At 41.1% G+C, this 16349-nt stretch overlaps 1 protein-coding gene across 2 annotated transcripts in view; it reads right to left on the bottom strand.

The window, feature by feature from the left end:
- FSTL5 (follistatin like 5) overlaps positions 1 to 16349 on the bottom strand; it is a 597279-nt gene that overhangs the window by 548052 nt on the left and 32878 nt on the right. For both annotated transcript variants that reach the window (XM_090036262.1, XM_090036263.1), the window contains exon 2: positions 5580 to 5709. In XM_090036262.1, the coding sequence (XP_089892388.1) occupies positions 5580 to 5693 (114 nt within the window). In that variant the 5' untranslated portion in view covers positions 5694 to 5709. The remainder of the gene's footprint in view (positions 1 to 5579; positions 5710 to 16349) is intronic.

Here is a 16349-nt window from a genome sequence, read left to right as displayed (position 1 = left end):
CAGCCAAGCCCTGCAAGACCAGACTGAGCAGTGGGAAGTGTTGACAAAAACCTGGCACAATCATCACATGCATGTGCTGGAGACGGAGCTAAGGGAACAGAAGAGGGTCCTAGACTGCCTGGGTTGGTGTAACCAAAGAAAGCAGTGAACTACATTTATATTATACAGCAGAAGCTGTGAAAGGTGGGACACCGGAATACCTAAGCAAAGATTTATCTTTTCGTTTTATTACTTTCCAATTAAGTTAGACTAAGTTGTGTGTGCTCTCAATGCAGTGGTGATGTGTGGCGGGTGCATGGGGGTACATGTACACCCCCTGAGATTGCGGGTGCACCCCTGACTGGCTGTGCTCACTGCTTAGGCAATGGGCAGGGGGGGCTGGTAGGAGTGCCAGCCAATTGCTGTAGCCGCTCCCAGAAGTGGCCGCAGCCGCTCCCGAAAGCAGCTGCAGTGATCGGCCACAGAGGGACCTCCCCCAGTCAACAGGATTAGTTACAGGGCGGGAATGCACTCCTCCTGACTAAGGCAGCATAAGTCACCCATGTCTCACTGTGTTTTACTGGGCTGTATCTTAGCTTAGGCAAAGGTTTTGGTTGTTTTGTCATGTGCTTGAGGTTGAAAAGTTCTGTGTTCAGTACATGCTCACTTCAGAGAAAGGACTATTTTTGTTCAAGCTTTTATGAATTCAATGCTACTACCTCTTTCCCCATCCCACCCCACCCCTCTCCTCAATCTAGCACCAGCTGTTCCCCCTCCTTTGAGGGCAGAGGGGCAGAAGCCTGGCAGGCACTGCCCCCCGGCCCACTCCAGTCCCAAGCTGGAGTCCCACGTGGGCCAGGGAGGTGATGTAAACCCTCACCCCAATGTGCTAGCCCCAGGCTGGTGCCTGGCCATACCCCCTTTAGTCCAGCAGGGAGGGGGAAAAAGTCTCTATTCCCTCTCTTTCCTCCCCTTTGGCAGTGGCTGACAGGCACGCTCTAGCACCCTGAAGCTTCTGGCTTGAGCCACTGCAGCCTTGTGGTTGCATTTCCTGCATCAAAAGTGAATGTCTGTCCATTTACTATTTGGTTCATTCTCCACAGCTTAGATTAACCTGCAAAGGCCGAATCAATTCAGCCTCAGGCTTTTTGACTGTCTGTACCTAACTGAAAGTTCCCCAGAAGCTTTCATGGCAAGGTCCAGTCATGCCACTGCACCCCCTCTGGATCTTCCTCTTCAGCAATTCCTTAGGAAAATCCTGCACCTGTCATGTCACACAGCAGGGTTGACAATTCCCATTGCAGACTTCCCATCCTTCCATTCAGGAAGGACTTGTCATGGCATAAGAATTGGAATACCTGTGCCCTAATCAGTCTGAATCAGCCTGACATATCAAATATATTTGCCAATCTACCTTTTCTCATACATTACCTATTGCAGATAATATACAAACCCAGGCAAATTGAAGGTAGGAGAATGGAGGCTATCGATTGCTGAAGGAAAAGAACAGTAATAGAATAGCCTGCTAGATACACAGTATAAGGTTTACTCTGTACACAGGATTTTTTTTTCTGCTTTGTCTTTCCCTTCTACCTACCACAGCAATCAAAGTACTCAAACACTTCTGGGTCTCCTAACCAAAAGTCAGGGTCACTCTGCTCCATTTTCTTATTAAGAAAAAGAGGGAAGGAGTCTGTTGGACCAGGAAAAAGAAACAAGTGGAAGTACAGCTGTATAAAGTCATGTGGTGTTTCTGGAAGCCTGTCATGGACCTACTTTCTCTCCAAAATAATTTTACGGTAAAAAAAAAATTGTGATTCAGTTTCCTCTTTTCCTTCTGTGCATAGTGCCTTTATGGTGAATCTGGACTCTGGAGGGACAAAGATGTACATGTATGTTTTCTTAAATGAGGTGGTTTCAGCTGCCTAAATGTCCACAGTATTTCTAGGGAATTCATATCCTCAGCATTAACTAGTGAGATTTGAAGAGTTTATCGATTTAGTTTATAATACACTTCACTACTAAGCCCATTAAACTACTGGATTAAAGATTCTTCCCCTTTTTCATTATCTTTAGCATGGATGTTGCTGCCTTCATTGGCAACTATATCTTTCCCTGGTAATATTCTTGGAAGCTATTTTGTATGTGTGTGTATCATTGTGACATTTTAATTCTCAATAATCTCCTTTCACAGCAAAATAGATTTTAGCTAAAATCTGCTCTAAGGTTCATTTATACAGACCTTTCAGTATTAGATTTTGATCCCACATATTGCACCTATACACACACATATATTAATTGCTATATATTAACCTAATTGGGTTTCCCTATATCATCTTGTAACAGTTGTACAAAACTAGCTTTGTGAATATGAAAAACTACTATTGTAAATGGCAACTACTTAAGCAAGCTGTCAATCAATCATTATTCCGAGTTAAATTAGAAACAATGGGCCATTTTTCCCTCGTTTTCTCCCAATTGAAGTCTTCTGGTTGGATTGTAGTCATTGGTTAAGCTTTCCAGTACTACAGAAACAATTAATCCTCATTTGGTTATATCCTGTGTCTCCATAAACTATGCACATGTTATTCGTTCAGTAGCCAGCACACTTTGTTGCATTTGTGATTGTTGTCATTTACATAAATAAATGTAATCTAAACACTGCAGATACAAAATGCTTGAAAGAAGTAGAAACTCTCAAATAGATCGTTATAGTACCTATCACATAATTACATATATATTAGCTATACATAAACACACACACTTGGACCATGTATCTGTGCCTGAGTCAACTTAAACCATCTGGATGTGGAACCTGCCCTAATATTCAATTTCTTGTATATTTATATATACCTATATTATTAAGAAGATAACTATGCTAGATCTTTTTATCACATAGAAACATTTTTTTCAGAAAATAAATAATATTTTCCTGGCTAAAAATCAGAATACATTTTCTCTTTCTTAGTTCCTTTCTACTCTTTTTCCATTTAACCTCTTCATTTTATCACTCACTTTCTTCTTTTTATACTTTAATTTTATCCTTTTTTGTCAAAGAAGCAAAAATATACAGTATAGTTCTGCTGTAAAATAAAACATCTTCCTTTTCAACATTCCTTTCAAGGATACTGGGCCTGATGTTTTTTTCCCTTTTAGTAATGCCAAACAAGAGTAACTTCACTGAAGTCAGTCATATTACACTGGAGAAAAGAGCACCAGAGCCAGTGCCTTTGGATAAACTGCACATAAGGAGTCTAATATTGTAAGTCTCTGTGGATAGCAGAAGTACAGGCTGTTTACAGAGGGCAAACCCACCCACCCTAAATAAATGGTGCTTTACTTTAAGCTTGATATGCACCCGCATCGAGCACAGAGCATGCCCAAAAGAAGTATTGTGTTACTTTGACCTAGCTTGCCCAACTTCTGTATAGATTGGGCAGTCCACCAGAGCTTTTTGGTGTTTTTCTCTAATAGATGATTGAATCAGCTATTAGATAAAAGATGCTGCAGAGCTGGGTCAAACTAATGCAGTTCCTCTTCCTGTAAAGTGTGGTGTTTTGTGATTTATTTTCACATCTGTCAGCACCGTCAAATATCACACGTACATTCTTTTTACCAGCTCTGAAAAGCTAAATTTTACTGTAATAAATGTCCTATCTGGTTAGAATTAAGAATTCCGCCATCCTTTATTTGCTTACTAGACTGTACTTCTAGCATCGTTCACCTGTGTTCTCATTTTGTGTTGATACCTTTGGCACCTACGATGAACCATAAGTAAACACTTCGGCTAAGTACAGATTTTCAAAGAGCCTGAGGCAGAATCCATCAACTATATGCGTGTTTCTGTAAGCAGCGTAAGTTAATTTGGTAGCAAACAGAACACCTGTTTGCCCTTTATTGGTGGGGTATGCAGGCTGCTTGCACTGGCCGAGGGCAGCAGGTTGGAGGCACTCTTGCATGCCTCCTGTTGAGCTCTCTGGGCTGTCAGAGATTGGAAAGTGCAGCCAAGCATAGCCAAGCCACACCTGATTAGCTGCCAGGCACAGGCAAGCATGCCTTTGCTCCCCCCACCATCATCATCAGCCAAAGGTATCTGTCAACTGCAGGCAGCTTGCCCATCCCCTGCAGCCCACTCAGGTTCCCTGGGACTAAGCCTGCTCACAGAGACATGTGCAGGTGACTCCCATGTCCCTGGGTGGACTCCTGCACCCATAAGTCCAAAATTAGTTCATTGTTTCTCATCTCCTGTTTTTATTCCCATCTTGGCATTTTTCTCCACTCCTCCTGGAAATGAAGGTAAACAATCCAAGGAGTTTTTCTTCGGTCTTTGCATGGTGACCCTCCATGCCTGCCTCTCTCTGTGAATTTCCTCTGAGTTTTACTCTATTTTTTCTTGCTTTTCATTTTTCTCTGCTATAATAGCAAGGTGTGCTATGTTGATAGTATGCATATAAAAATGAATTAATGAATTTAAGGTCTTGGTCATGGCAGGTAATCAGCAGAAATACTTGTATGCTTAAAGTTAAGCACATATGCAAGTGTTTGCATAATTAGGATCTACTGAGTTCATTACAGTATGAGAGCATTTGGTACAGTATTCTATTGAAATTACATTTTATATATTAATCTTCCCTGTGAGAGAAATATATTTTACACAGAGTAGATTATTAGGCCAATTCATTCAGTCCTTACTCAACCTCACTCCCAATAATGTCACTTACAAGTTTAACCTCCAGAGACTGAGGAATGCACAGATGAATAATTTACCATAGGTAAAATGGAATAGAGTTCTACCAGGGAATAGCTGATGTGTTTCTGCGGGGGGCGTTAGGGGAGTATATGCTTTTTGTCTGCTGTAAGTGGAAGATGAAGTGCAGTAGCTTAAGCTTTAATGAAAGAGAAATAAGTTACTTATGTTTACTTTTCAGTTTCCTTGCAGGAAGTGTGCATGTGAGCAGCTGACACATGATTAATCCCTACTCTTTTTACCCAAAGATAAATTATTCACATGTTCAAAATGCATAGCTGTTTAATACAAATAATGGTCCTGACTTTCCATTGATGTACACTGGACCTGTAACCAGAAGTAAAGGGTAAGTATAACTTTAAAACACCTTGGAGGCCCCAAAAGGGTTAAAGATACCAGGATAATGCTGCATATTCTAGCATATGCTGGAACAGTTTAAAACCTGTTTTACTTTGCAGCAACCACAAACAGCCCCCAAGGGTGTTTAGAGCAGCCAGGTACAAAGAAGCCATGGCCACGTCCCTTTTCCCTTCGCTATTCCTCCTAAACTGGCAGCTGGGTAAGGTGGACTTCAAGTTGCTATGATGGTTCAATGCCAACAGAGAATCACATTTTCTAGAGAGAGTCAACTTCTGATAACAGAATCAGTATTTAATACTGCTTTTCATAGTTTTATTTTTGTATAAAAGGTCCAGCTTATACTTGAATCAGGCCAACATTTGGAAGATATTATTACTGAATAAGCTTATTTCCAAATGTTACTCCAATTAATGTAAGCACTTGGAAGTTAATGAGGAAATTATTCCTTAGCTGTGGAGTACAAAAGCAATGAGTGCCAGAAAATTATTTGTACCTTGTGGCGTAATCTTACTAGAGGCTGATAAGGCTTAAAGTCCTTGGCTGGCCACCCTTCTGCTCCCAACAAAATGCATCCAAGAAATAAAACAGCTGTCCACCACATATACATCCTTACTGGTCTTCTCCTGTCAAAATAAAAACGGTAAATGATCAATGACAGATTGCAATTCATCATTTTGTCACAAGTAATACATTAAAAGCTCAAAATATTTAAATTTCATTTGTCAAAATCAGTTATCATTATTCAACTGATGGCCCATTTTTTAAATAAAAATAAAGGTTAGTGTTTGGAATGGCATTTTACTAGATTCAATCCTTTCTAATCAAAATATAGCACTTGTATTACAGCCTTAAGGAAGAAAAATAAGCAAACTTGAAAAGGGACATCCATAAAAAAGCACCAAACGAAAAACAAAAACATTATTTTCTTAAAACTGAAAAGAACAAAAAGGTGAACATCTATAGCAGCCCAATTTTTGTGTTTATAAATCAGTATGCAAAAATACATTGTCCCCATACCAAGCGGTATTTGGATGCTCTCTCTCAAAAAACCACATTTATCTGAATCCAAGATGACTTCAAACTTAAAATGACGCCCTAATAATTTGATTCTATACATGGAAAATTATACATTTGTTATAATTTTTCATGTGTAGAATCTAATTTTTGGAGGGTCCCTTAAATTTATCCCTTTTACTGTTGTGATAGGGAAAACAGTTGGGGATAAGGCAGACAGCCAGAATCCCTTCCCTTGCTTTCTGTTCTTCCCCCAACCTCCTGCTCCTCACTACTAGTCCATAACCTATGCAGCAACTTCACTCTGACTCCAGTCACAGCTCCAGCCCCAGGTCTGGTTTGGGGCCAGAGTCAGAGTTGGAGCTCCAGTCTCCCCTGTGCTGTCCCCTACTGCTGAGAGCCAGAGGTGTCACCACCACTCCTGCCTGGCCATGCCAGGGTGACTCATATGGCATGGAAGGGGATGCAGGGCAGTAGATGTACAGGTGACACTTTGCAGCGAGGGTCTCCCCTGAGCCCTCCCCCTAACAGACACTGCATGGTCTCAACCATACCCCACAACTCCATTACTGCATGAGCTATGCCAACCTGGCCCAACAACAGCAGTAGTAACAACTCTGTCCCAGAATCCGAGCTGTCTGCTTTGGGCTCAAGTCTAGGATGAGGCTTTTTTTCTTCATATTGAATTGGAAGGGTCATCTTGGATTTGGGTAAATACCGTATATAGTCACTGTTCTACTTATTCTACTAGGTAAATGAATCCAAGTAGTATACAAAGCATTGTACACTTATGTATGCTGCTTCTATGAGTTGACAGATAATGCCTGCACTGCGTAAGTATTCCTAGTTCACTAATTAAACTCTCGAAGTCCTTCTCTTGTACATAATGTAACTGCTGTAAAAATCAGGATAAGTTATATGAGGCAGGAAAAAAAACAAACTTTTCTTTGATTATTTTTGTTTCAAACAGTCCAAAACACAGTTGTAGATTATTTTCATGAGTACTACCCAAGGCTGGGATAAAACACTGGAGGGTAGCAAAACAGTGGATATGCCAAGAGGTTATGGACTCTCCAGTCTTGGAGGTTTTTAAGACCCAGCTAGAAAAAGTCTTGGCTGGGAGGATCTAATTGTGGATGGTCCTGCTCTGAACAAGCGATTGGAGTAGGTGACCTTCTGACATCCCTTCCAACCCTAATTTTCTATGATTCTATGATAACAGAATGAGGGCTCCAAAGTTTCGTAGGGAGTAGTTTGAACACTGGCATAAAACAGTATTGTTCTAGTGGACTCGCTAAACTTTTATTACTTGCAGAGCGAGTCAAAATAGCTAGAACACAGGACAGTATAGTCTTATCTTTATACGTACACCTCAATTTGACGTGGCATAACTACTGAGTAGGAAGAAGCATGGTTTAAGACTATTATTCCAGTGCCCATAGGTTACCTAAAGAAGTCTCACGTAATGTGTTCCCCATCAGTTAACTCTGTCAGCCTTCTGGTCCTGCAGAGGCAGCATAATAAAACAAGGCCACCATGAAGCCCAGAGCCCCAAACTGGAACCTGGAAACTATGTTTACAGGGTGTCTATTAGGATTAAGAAATTTTCTATTTCCTCGTTAAAGATTTGCTTAGTGGATTTTTTTTGTTTCCTTTGAAATGTATTCACAATATATTATCTGTGAAAATTACACCTTGAAATAAATAAATATCCTATGAATAGGCATTTGCTAGCCATCACCCAGAACTATGGGGAGTGGCACACAAACTACATGTAAACATTTGAATCTATGTTTTGTGCCACAATTTGAACTGCACATTGAAGAACACAGTAACAAATTTCAGATCTTAGTTATTTTTGTGAACAATAATTTAGCATCTGTAAACTTACAATTTGTCTCAATACATTCAGCTCTGACAACTCAGTGATCCATAAGCTAAAATGAGAAAAATGCTAGAAAAATTATTCCAAGTTATTGATCAGCTTCTTTTTTCGAGATACCATGCTCAAGATTTTGCCTCTAGATCCACTGCTGTTACTCTGTACATTTATGGAGTGACACATAATTTTTGGAATAATTTCAGGGGTTCCTTATCTCCTACTAAGAAGAAAAATGTTCACACAGATGGTAGGCTAGGGCTTAAGAGACTCATTCCTGGTTCTGCCCATAAAATTGTGCACATCTCAATTTCCCATCTCAAGAATCAGGTTCATAATTTCTTTGGGGCATCCTTTTTCTGTTTTATCTATTTAGATTGTAAATGCTTTGAGGCAGGGACTACCTTGTATTGAGTGTGTATGCATAGTATAAAAAAGTGGGATCAGAATCTTGTATAAAGAGTTGAACTATTACTGTAGAAAAAACAATAAATATTTCAATTTAATTGGACTTGATATGGACAGGGAAAAGACAGGGGCTGCATGAGGGGGAAGGGCTAGAACATTTATCAGTACATGACTTAACAGCCATTACTCTCTACTCTGTAAAGAATGAAAGAGCAGGAATGTTGGGAATCACTACAGGTTCAGAAATTCAATAATTTATAACATTTCTGACTATGACTTGATTGGATCTGGTCTCAGCTTCTGAGGTAGGGCTGAGCAAAGCTTCGGTCGCTGATTCAATTTAGAGGAGATTCGGCCCAATTTGGTGGCTGACTCTCCAAATCTGAATCAAATCAGGAGAGCAATAAAAAGGTCTGAATCGATCTGAAGCCTCCAAATAGATTTAGAAAAGATTCAGAGGTGATTTGAATTGAATCACTGTCCCCAAATCAGCCTAAGCTGAATCCAAAGAGAATGGTAGCCACTTTGCACAAGCCTACTGTGAGGAATTCTCCTTTATCAAGTTCTATTGAACCTGGTATGTAGGGGAAGGATTTCAACTTGAAAGACTTTATTACATACCAGTCATCTATAGACAGTCAGTAAGGTGCTCCACACATTTATGATACTGTGGACATGATAAATAACATTTAAAAAAACGAAACCTGGAAAGTTACAGCATGCAGATCTTTTGAAAATAACGAAAGCCTGCCGATGAGACCACATGTTTTACAAATGCCACACAGTACACTGCCACTGTCAGTCTGGGTTAGATTCTGCAGCTAAAAAATGTATTTTACTCTGTGTTTAGAAAACACTCAGAGTTTTGGAAACTCTTGCTATCTAAGTAATAGCGACCTCTGAAGAACTGTTTCAAACACAAAATTCCCAGTAGTCTAAAAAAACCTCCCAACCCTGACCCTTCTAACCAAACCTAATGCAAATGAAATTCAGTGAGTTGGTCATAAGATGGTCTTTCATGACTTGTGCTTAAAAAAATGCATTATAGCCAATAAAGTACTATAGCTAATTATACTTTATTTAATGTATTTAACCTCTCCAAATAATTAAAATGTTACATTTTTTAACTTTATATTTCTCATTTACAGCTATTTTTAGAGTTGATCACATAAAAAGAACTAACATAAGAGAAGCTTTAAAACAGCTTTCTTAACAGAGATTATTTATTTAATAATATTTTGAAGTACTGTCTTTAACCCAAAATGAAGAAACATGTGAAAAGCCATTCTTATTTGAATTAGTAACTGGCCATTTATGGACTGCTTTGGGCAAATTCTAAAAATCCTGGGATTTAAACCAACCCTCTGTAACCTGATTATGATACAGAGAAACCTTAAAGTGACGTTGTTTAAATCCTGATATTCTCGTCATGCAGTTCAGGTAACTGGACATTGTTTGGAGGCTGTGTAGGGAGATGAAAGGGACAGAATCCATCTGTTCAGATCTAGAAGAACCTGGGCTGTTCTTGCAACCACTTATCTGGGATTGGCAGAAGGATCTACTCATAAGACATGGTGGGTGCATCTACACTTGAAATTAGCACGCCTGATTAAACTTCAGTGCAATTCATGCTGGAGTCAGCTGCTCCCAGACAGCAAATCAAACTGGGACCACAGCAAATCAAACTGGGGAGGTCCCAGGCACATGTGAAGATGATGACCGAGAACAGGGAGCCTGGGGGTCAGCTTCGGGTGGTGTCAGGTGACAGAAGGACTGGCTAGGGCACAAAGATGCTACACTCTGGGACTAACCAGCAAGCAGCCCCCACACTGTAGCAGCCTTGTGCCCCAGCCAACCCCAGTCACAGTCTACACATACATTTTGGTGCATATAAGTACCCTGCCATAGGATAGTATCTGTCCCGGGTAGTACTATCCTATGGCAAAGCTAATTAATTTATGGCACCCTAATAAGGGCACATGTATAGACCATGGCACTTTACTACAAAGTTAATTAGTCAACTCAGCAGTAAAGCACACGTATAGATGTGCCCTGTTACTCTCATTTCAGGCTGACAGAATTTGTTCTCAAGTTGGTTGTTACCAACCAGACTGCTAAATTTAAAAGTTAAAAATTATGCAGTATGCATAGTCCACTACTATCCATGTCATAAACTACATATATCATGTACTTTTGCTATCTCACATGCAGCATTCTAAGTCTCTGAGTAGCTTAAGAATTATACATAGTTTTGATCAGCTTGCCACATTTTCCCCACTCTGTTCCTTATCCCATTCTGGATTTTCTCTAATAAAAGTGCACTGGCTGAACCTATATCATTAAGTCCCATGCCACTGACTGATGAACATGTATGACCCATTAGAGCTAAGACAGGAGATTTTAGTTATTGAAAAGAGATTTTCAACTTTGTAATGGGATACACAGCAAACATTTCTAATTTTGGAAGGCCCTAAAATACCAGACTTTTAAAAAATATGACTAACAAAAGAGGCTCCCAGACATTTATAAGAAATCAGACCATTTATGTCTCAGTTACTTTTAAGAAAAGACAGAATCTTTTCTTAAGGCACACGTTTAATGTTCACCAGTATATCTGATTTGTCTAATTATTTGTTGATGGTTCTGAACATGGGTATATGTATCCTTGGTGGAATGCCAGCTTTTTGTGAGTTTGGCTCATTTCTAACTCATTTGGCATTACATGCAACTAGAGCAGATTCCATGAATGTAGATTCAGATGGTTTGAGCTACAGTAATCAATAAATGACTCGTTCACTGGTACTTTAAATAATAGATAGAGAAAGAGGAATACAGCTGGTGAGGCAATTCACATAAGGTTTCCAGAAAACAATTTTTAGGCACTAATATGGCCAACATCACTGTATAATCTAAGCACCTCAGATGCTTAGGTTTATCTCTCCTTACTCACTAAAATCCTCTATGAATTTCAAGTGATTAAGCTCTCTGTTAATGAAACTGGTGCATGTCTCCTATTGAGCCTCAGGTAACTCCCAGTGATATTAGGAACCCACATTATGTAGAGCATAAAAGCCATATACTAGGTTTTATCAGCAAACATCTTGTGGCTATTCAGCTTCTATAAAAGTCTGAGATTTCCTAAAAGTCTGTGGATAATTCATTCATTTTTCTAACATATAAAATTTGATTTTATATCGTAAAGACAAAATATAATTGGTCATATCAACAATGTATTACACTTTTCTGTTTCTCACCCTACAAATGTATATTTCTCAAAGACATTAAAATATGAATTATGGGAATAGAGAAAAAAGTCAAGTAAATTAGTAAGGCATTCATAACTTCATAAATACTAGATATACAATGGCACTACATCAGACATGCACTATGGGTATTTGTAACAAATATCATAAGATTTTAATCAATGAGATTCTTATAGGACCTGTAAGAGAGCATTTTGCCAGAGATGTGGCATATACATTGAATCCATCATGTAAATGTAAACAGACAACACAATAAAGAGATGAAGGTTGAGATACGTGCAAACCATTCTGCCTATTCAGTATTATTCTATCTTGAAACATGAGATAGAGGCAAGTAGCTTGTGAGAAAGCTTAATCATAAGTGTGTATTTACTTTCTTCCTTATTACCCAGTAGTGAAAATAAAAGGTATGGATGAGCATGTATGAACAGTCAGAAGAGTACCCTAAGGAACAGATTCTATTCCACCTAAAGGGTGTCTAAGGGCACATCTATATGTGCTATTAATATGAAGTAATAAACTCTGGTGTATGTTGCACCAAAATTTATTGCTCCCGGGCACACTGTTTGAATGAGCACCTGGAACTGCAGCACATTGAGCTGGAATGAGCAGCCCTGGCTGACAGGTGGCCCAAAGTGGGTCAAGCCTGCTGGCCCAGGGCTGCTCTGACCTGATTCAATGTGCTGTGAAGGGACTAGCTGAGGCATGAGGGTGTTCCAGTGGAGGGCTAGCTGGCAGGCAGCCCCTGCACTGAAGGACCCTAATGGCCCAGCCAGCTGTGTCAGCATCTACACATGTGCTGCTGCAAAATGAAAAGCTCTGCAGCAGAATGGTACTTGTATTTACAAGTACCATCCTGCTACAGAGTTTATTGGTTTACTGCAGCCTAATAGCCCTGCACGTATAGATGCCAAGCTGTTTACTGTCGAGCTAATTAGCCAACTTTAGGGCAAATCCCTCATGCAGACATGCCCTAAGTGGATTTAGGTGCCTACATGTGACTCTATTCTGTTCAAATCCTTGAAAATGCATTAATGCTTTTGTAACATACCATAATCTGACCCTTAAGACTGAATCACAAAAAAGCAGTGAGGAGGTAGAAGCCCCATCCCCACAGACCCCCTCAACTTTAGTATTTGCAGTATTTCAGGGACTTGAGCAGGGTGGAATAGGATCACGCTCAAGCACTTAAGTCCACTTGTGTGTTTAATAGGTGAAATAGTGCCCATACACAAGCTGGGAGGCTGCTCTAAGGTGCTATAATTACAGCATGTTGGAGAAGACTTGATTAATCAAGTCTGCTGGAGCGTGGTAATTACTGTGTGCTAGCCAGCCTCCACATCTCAAGTATCAGCATCCCCACACTTCAAAATGGTAGTGGGAGCGCTTTAACTAATGCTCATTTTGTGAGCTTTAGGTAAAGTGCCTCTGCCACCATTCTGAAGTACAGGGACACTGATACACAAAATGCTCTTGGTGCTTTTATTAAATTTAAACTAAAGTTTGGTATATCTTTTTTAGTCATTTTAAGAAAACTCAGTTGAACATAAAATGTAAACAGGTTGGAGAGCAGTTGTTTCCTACATCAGTTTGTAGGAAGGCTCCTGGCAATACTGCTATTCCAACTACATTTTTTACTATATTATTCTACATACAGCTGTTCCTCTTGCACTCACCTGAATGCAAGCATCATGTAGTATAATTTTTAAAAGATCATTGCAGCTAGGTGGGCCCATGTCTTTCATTAATTCCAGAGTCCAGGCCTGAAATACTAAATAATGAAGTTGCTACCTTTCACAAAGAGCAAACTGTACAATTCTGTAGGGATCACTTACAATTTTTATCTTAACTACCCTCCACCAATCCCTTTGCAGTTTCAGTTCCCTTTTAATAGAGGCATATCCCATGAATCTCAGTTTAAAAGTCTCCTCCCTGCAAAATCTCTTGTTCCTTCCAGGTTTCCCAATGCAGAGGCCGTACTGAATCTTATTCTTAGTGTCCCTGTTACTGAAAGCAAGTTTGCCTCTCATAGGTCTTGGATACATAATATATTTACATTAAGGCCAGGTACAGACATTCAAAAAGCCTGAAGTGAAAGTGATCTAAGTTATGCACTTTACTTTAGGTGTCCTAGGTCAGTTCATGAGTGAACAGAAAACACATTCACCCTTTGGTGGGGAGGGGACGGTATGCAGGCTGCCTGCACTAGCCAAAACCAGCAGGTTAGGGGCACTCCTGCATGTCTCCCAGCATGCCAGAGACTGCCAAGGGCATCCAAGTATAGCCCAGTGGCCAGGCAACCTCTGATCAACTTCTGGGTACATGCTCCCAAGCCCCTGCTGTAACCATAGACCTTCCCCCACACCTAGCCCTAGGCTTCTCGGGCAGCCACAAAGCAAGTCACCATGGAATGTCCCTCATCCCTCCCCGACTACCACTGCCTGGACTGCCAGGTGTGCCATAGTGATCTGCTCTGGGGTTCTCCTGGAAGCCTATGGCTGGGTGCTGGGGTGGGGTCTGTGATGACAGCAGGGGGTTGGGGGCATGTTCCCAGCATCCAATCAGGGATTGCCTGGCCACTGGGCTACACTTGGCTGCCCTTGGCAACTTGGGAGGTATGCAGTAGTGCCCCCAACCAACTGGCTTTGGCCAATGCAGGCAGCCTGCATGCCCCCCCAATCCCAGCTGCTCTGGAGAAGAAAGAAATGGTCCCTTAGAGCTCTGGTGAATGCCAGGAGGCAGTAGCAGGTACTCAGCAGTCATGCACCATGCAGCAGGGAAAGGGATGCTCTGCAGAAGGAAGGCTTGGGCCCCTCAGAACTCCAGTGAATGACAGGCAGTAACACCAAGCACCTGGCATAACTGCAGGAATCCTGATTTCAGGAATCACGCTGGGCACCTGTTGCTGCTGCCTGCTGATTTTGTGCTGTCTTGCGTCTGGGAGAACTTGAGCGGGGTCCATGCAAGAGAAGCCTCCGCTCCCCTCCTCCTTGCTTGTGGCTCACAGCTAGCTAAAGGAAGGATGCAGGTCTGGAGGGAAGGTCTGTGCTGACTCGGCTCTGTGACAGCCGATCCACTGGGCACTTGGCTGGAATGGCCAAACACAAGCCAAGTTCCAGCACACCTCCCTGAAATGGGAGGTGAGTGGAGAACCAAAAAGTAGCCTGGGATGCAAGTGGACAGTGATCTAACTCAAGTCAGTAGGGGATTTGGTACAGAAGTTCAATAGACTGGTCTAATTTAAATCTAGTAAGTGTGATGTCACACTGATCCGGGTCTACCTTAGATTGGGTTCTACCATTTATAAAACAGTCTATGTATCCTGAACTTTTGTTCGGTTACAGGTGTACACCAGTTTCCAATAGTTTTTTGTTTAATGTCTGTACCTGGCCCAATACAGTCTTTAAACTAGTGTAAATAACTGAGTATATCCACATTAAACAGCCCTACACTGGTGTTACTAACTCAACTCTAGTACAGAATTAACAGGGGTAAAGTTAGACTGGTTTAACCTATGCCAGTGTAAGGGCATTTATATACATACTTTTCTGTCCCATGACACGCTGGAGATCTGCCGCTTTGAAGCAAACTTGATTAATCGAGCCTGGTCCTCACTTGAGCTGAGGCAAACTGCACTGTGCTGCGTGCAGTTGTATAAGTTGCAAAATGCACATCAGCGCACAGAAAATGGTGGCAGTGCACATTTGAACGGAAGCACTTACTATGTGTTTTAGTTCAAAAGCGTGCCACTCTCATTTTCTCAGTGCTGATGCACATTTCATCACTTATACAACTGCAAGCATCGCAGCCCTGGAAAGTACCAGGTGCTACAGTGCTTGCATGTGTAAAAATGCCCTAACAGTTTTATGTCTGGAGTTAGGTCACGGTAGCCACTGGCTATCAGCAAAGGCAATTGGCAGTTACAGTGATCTGCTAGCCATTAGTGACACAGCACTATAATATTGCCTTATGGAAGCAGCTGCCCTGAAATAGCTGGTTGTTAGGCCTGCGCGAAGTGGAAAGCGTTCACTTTGGATTTAGCTTCGGTGATTCGGAGGGCCAGTGATTTGATTTGCTGATTTGAATCACTGTCCCAATTCAATTCAGCCAAATCCAAAGATAATTCAGCGCTGAATCTCATTGAGCCACAGACTATAGAGGCAGGCAGTGCCAGCAGGAGCATCTGGGGGAGCAGCTGGACAAGTCCTGGCCTAAGCCAGCAGCTTCGAGAGAAGCCAGCTGCTCCCTGGGCTACCCCCCAACCTGATTCAGTTCGGAGAGATTAATGGGTCTCCCAATTTGATTCAGATTCAGAGATTTGGCCACCAAATTGAGCCAAATCTCCTCTGAATTGAATCTGTTAGCAAAGTGTTGCACAGCCCTACTGGTCATCTGTCCGCTCTGGATCCCTGTGCAACTTACACGGTTATACAAAGTGATATAAATTTACACTGATGTAAATGCATTAGGTGTCCAGATATACACAATTACTTCTTTCATTGTTGCAGCAGGCCCCATTTCTGGTCTACAGCAACATGATCTATTTGGAGATTATAGTTTCTCAAGATACCTGACCTTCACAAAATTAACTGCCATAAGACATGTACTAGTCTGTGCCTGCATGCGCTCCATGTATGGGTACTCAATAGATACGGCAAAGTCACATAATGGACATAATTATTACAGAAAAGATCTTGTT

The sequence above is a fragment of the Crocodylus siamensis genome, chromosome 2 (assembly GCF_052110815.1).
Source record: "Crocodylus siamensis isolate JL-2025a chromosome 2, ASM5211081v1, whole genome shotgun sequence".
Taxonomy (NCBI): Eukaryota; Metazoa; Chordata; order Crocodylia; family Crocodylidae; genus Crocodylus; species Crocodylus siamensis.
This window is presented reverse-complemented; position numbering and strand designations above follow the sequence as displayed.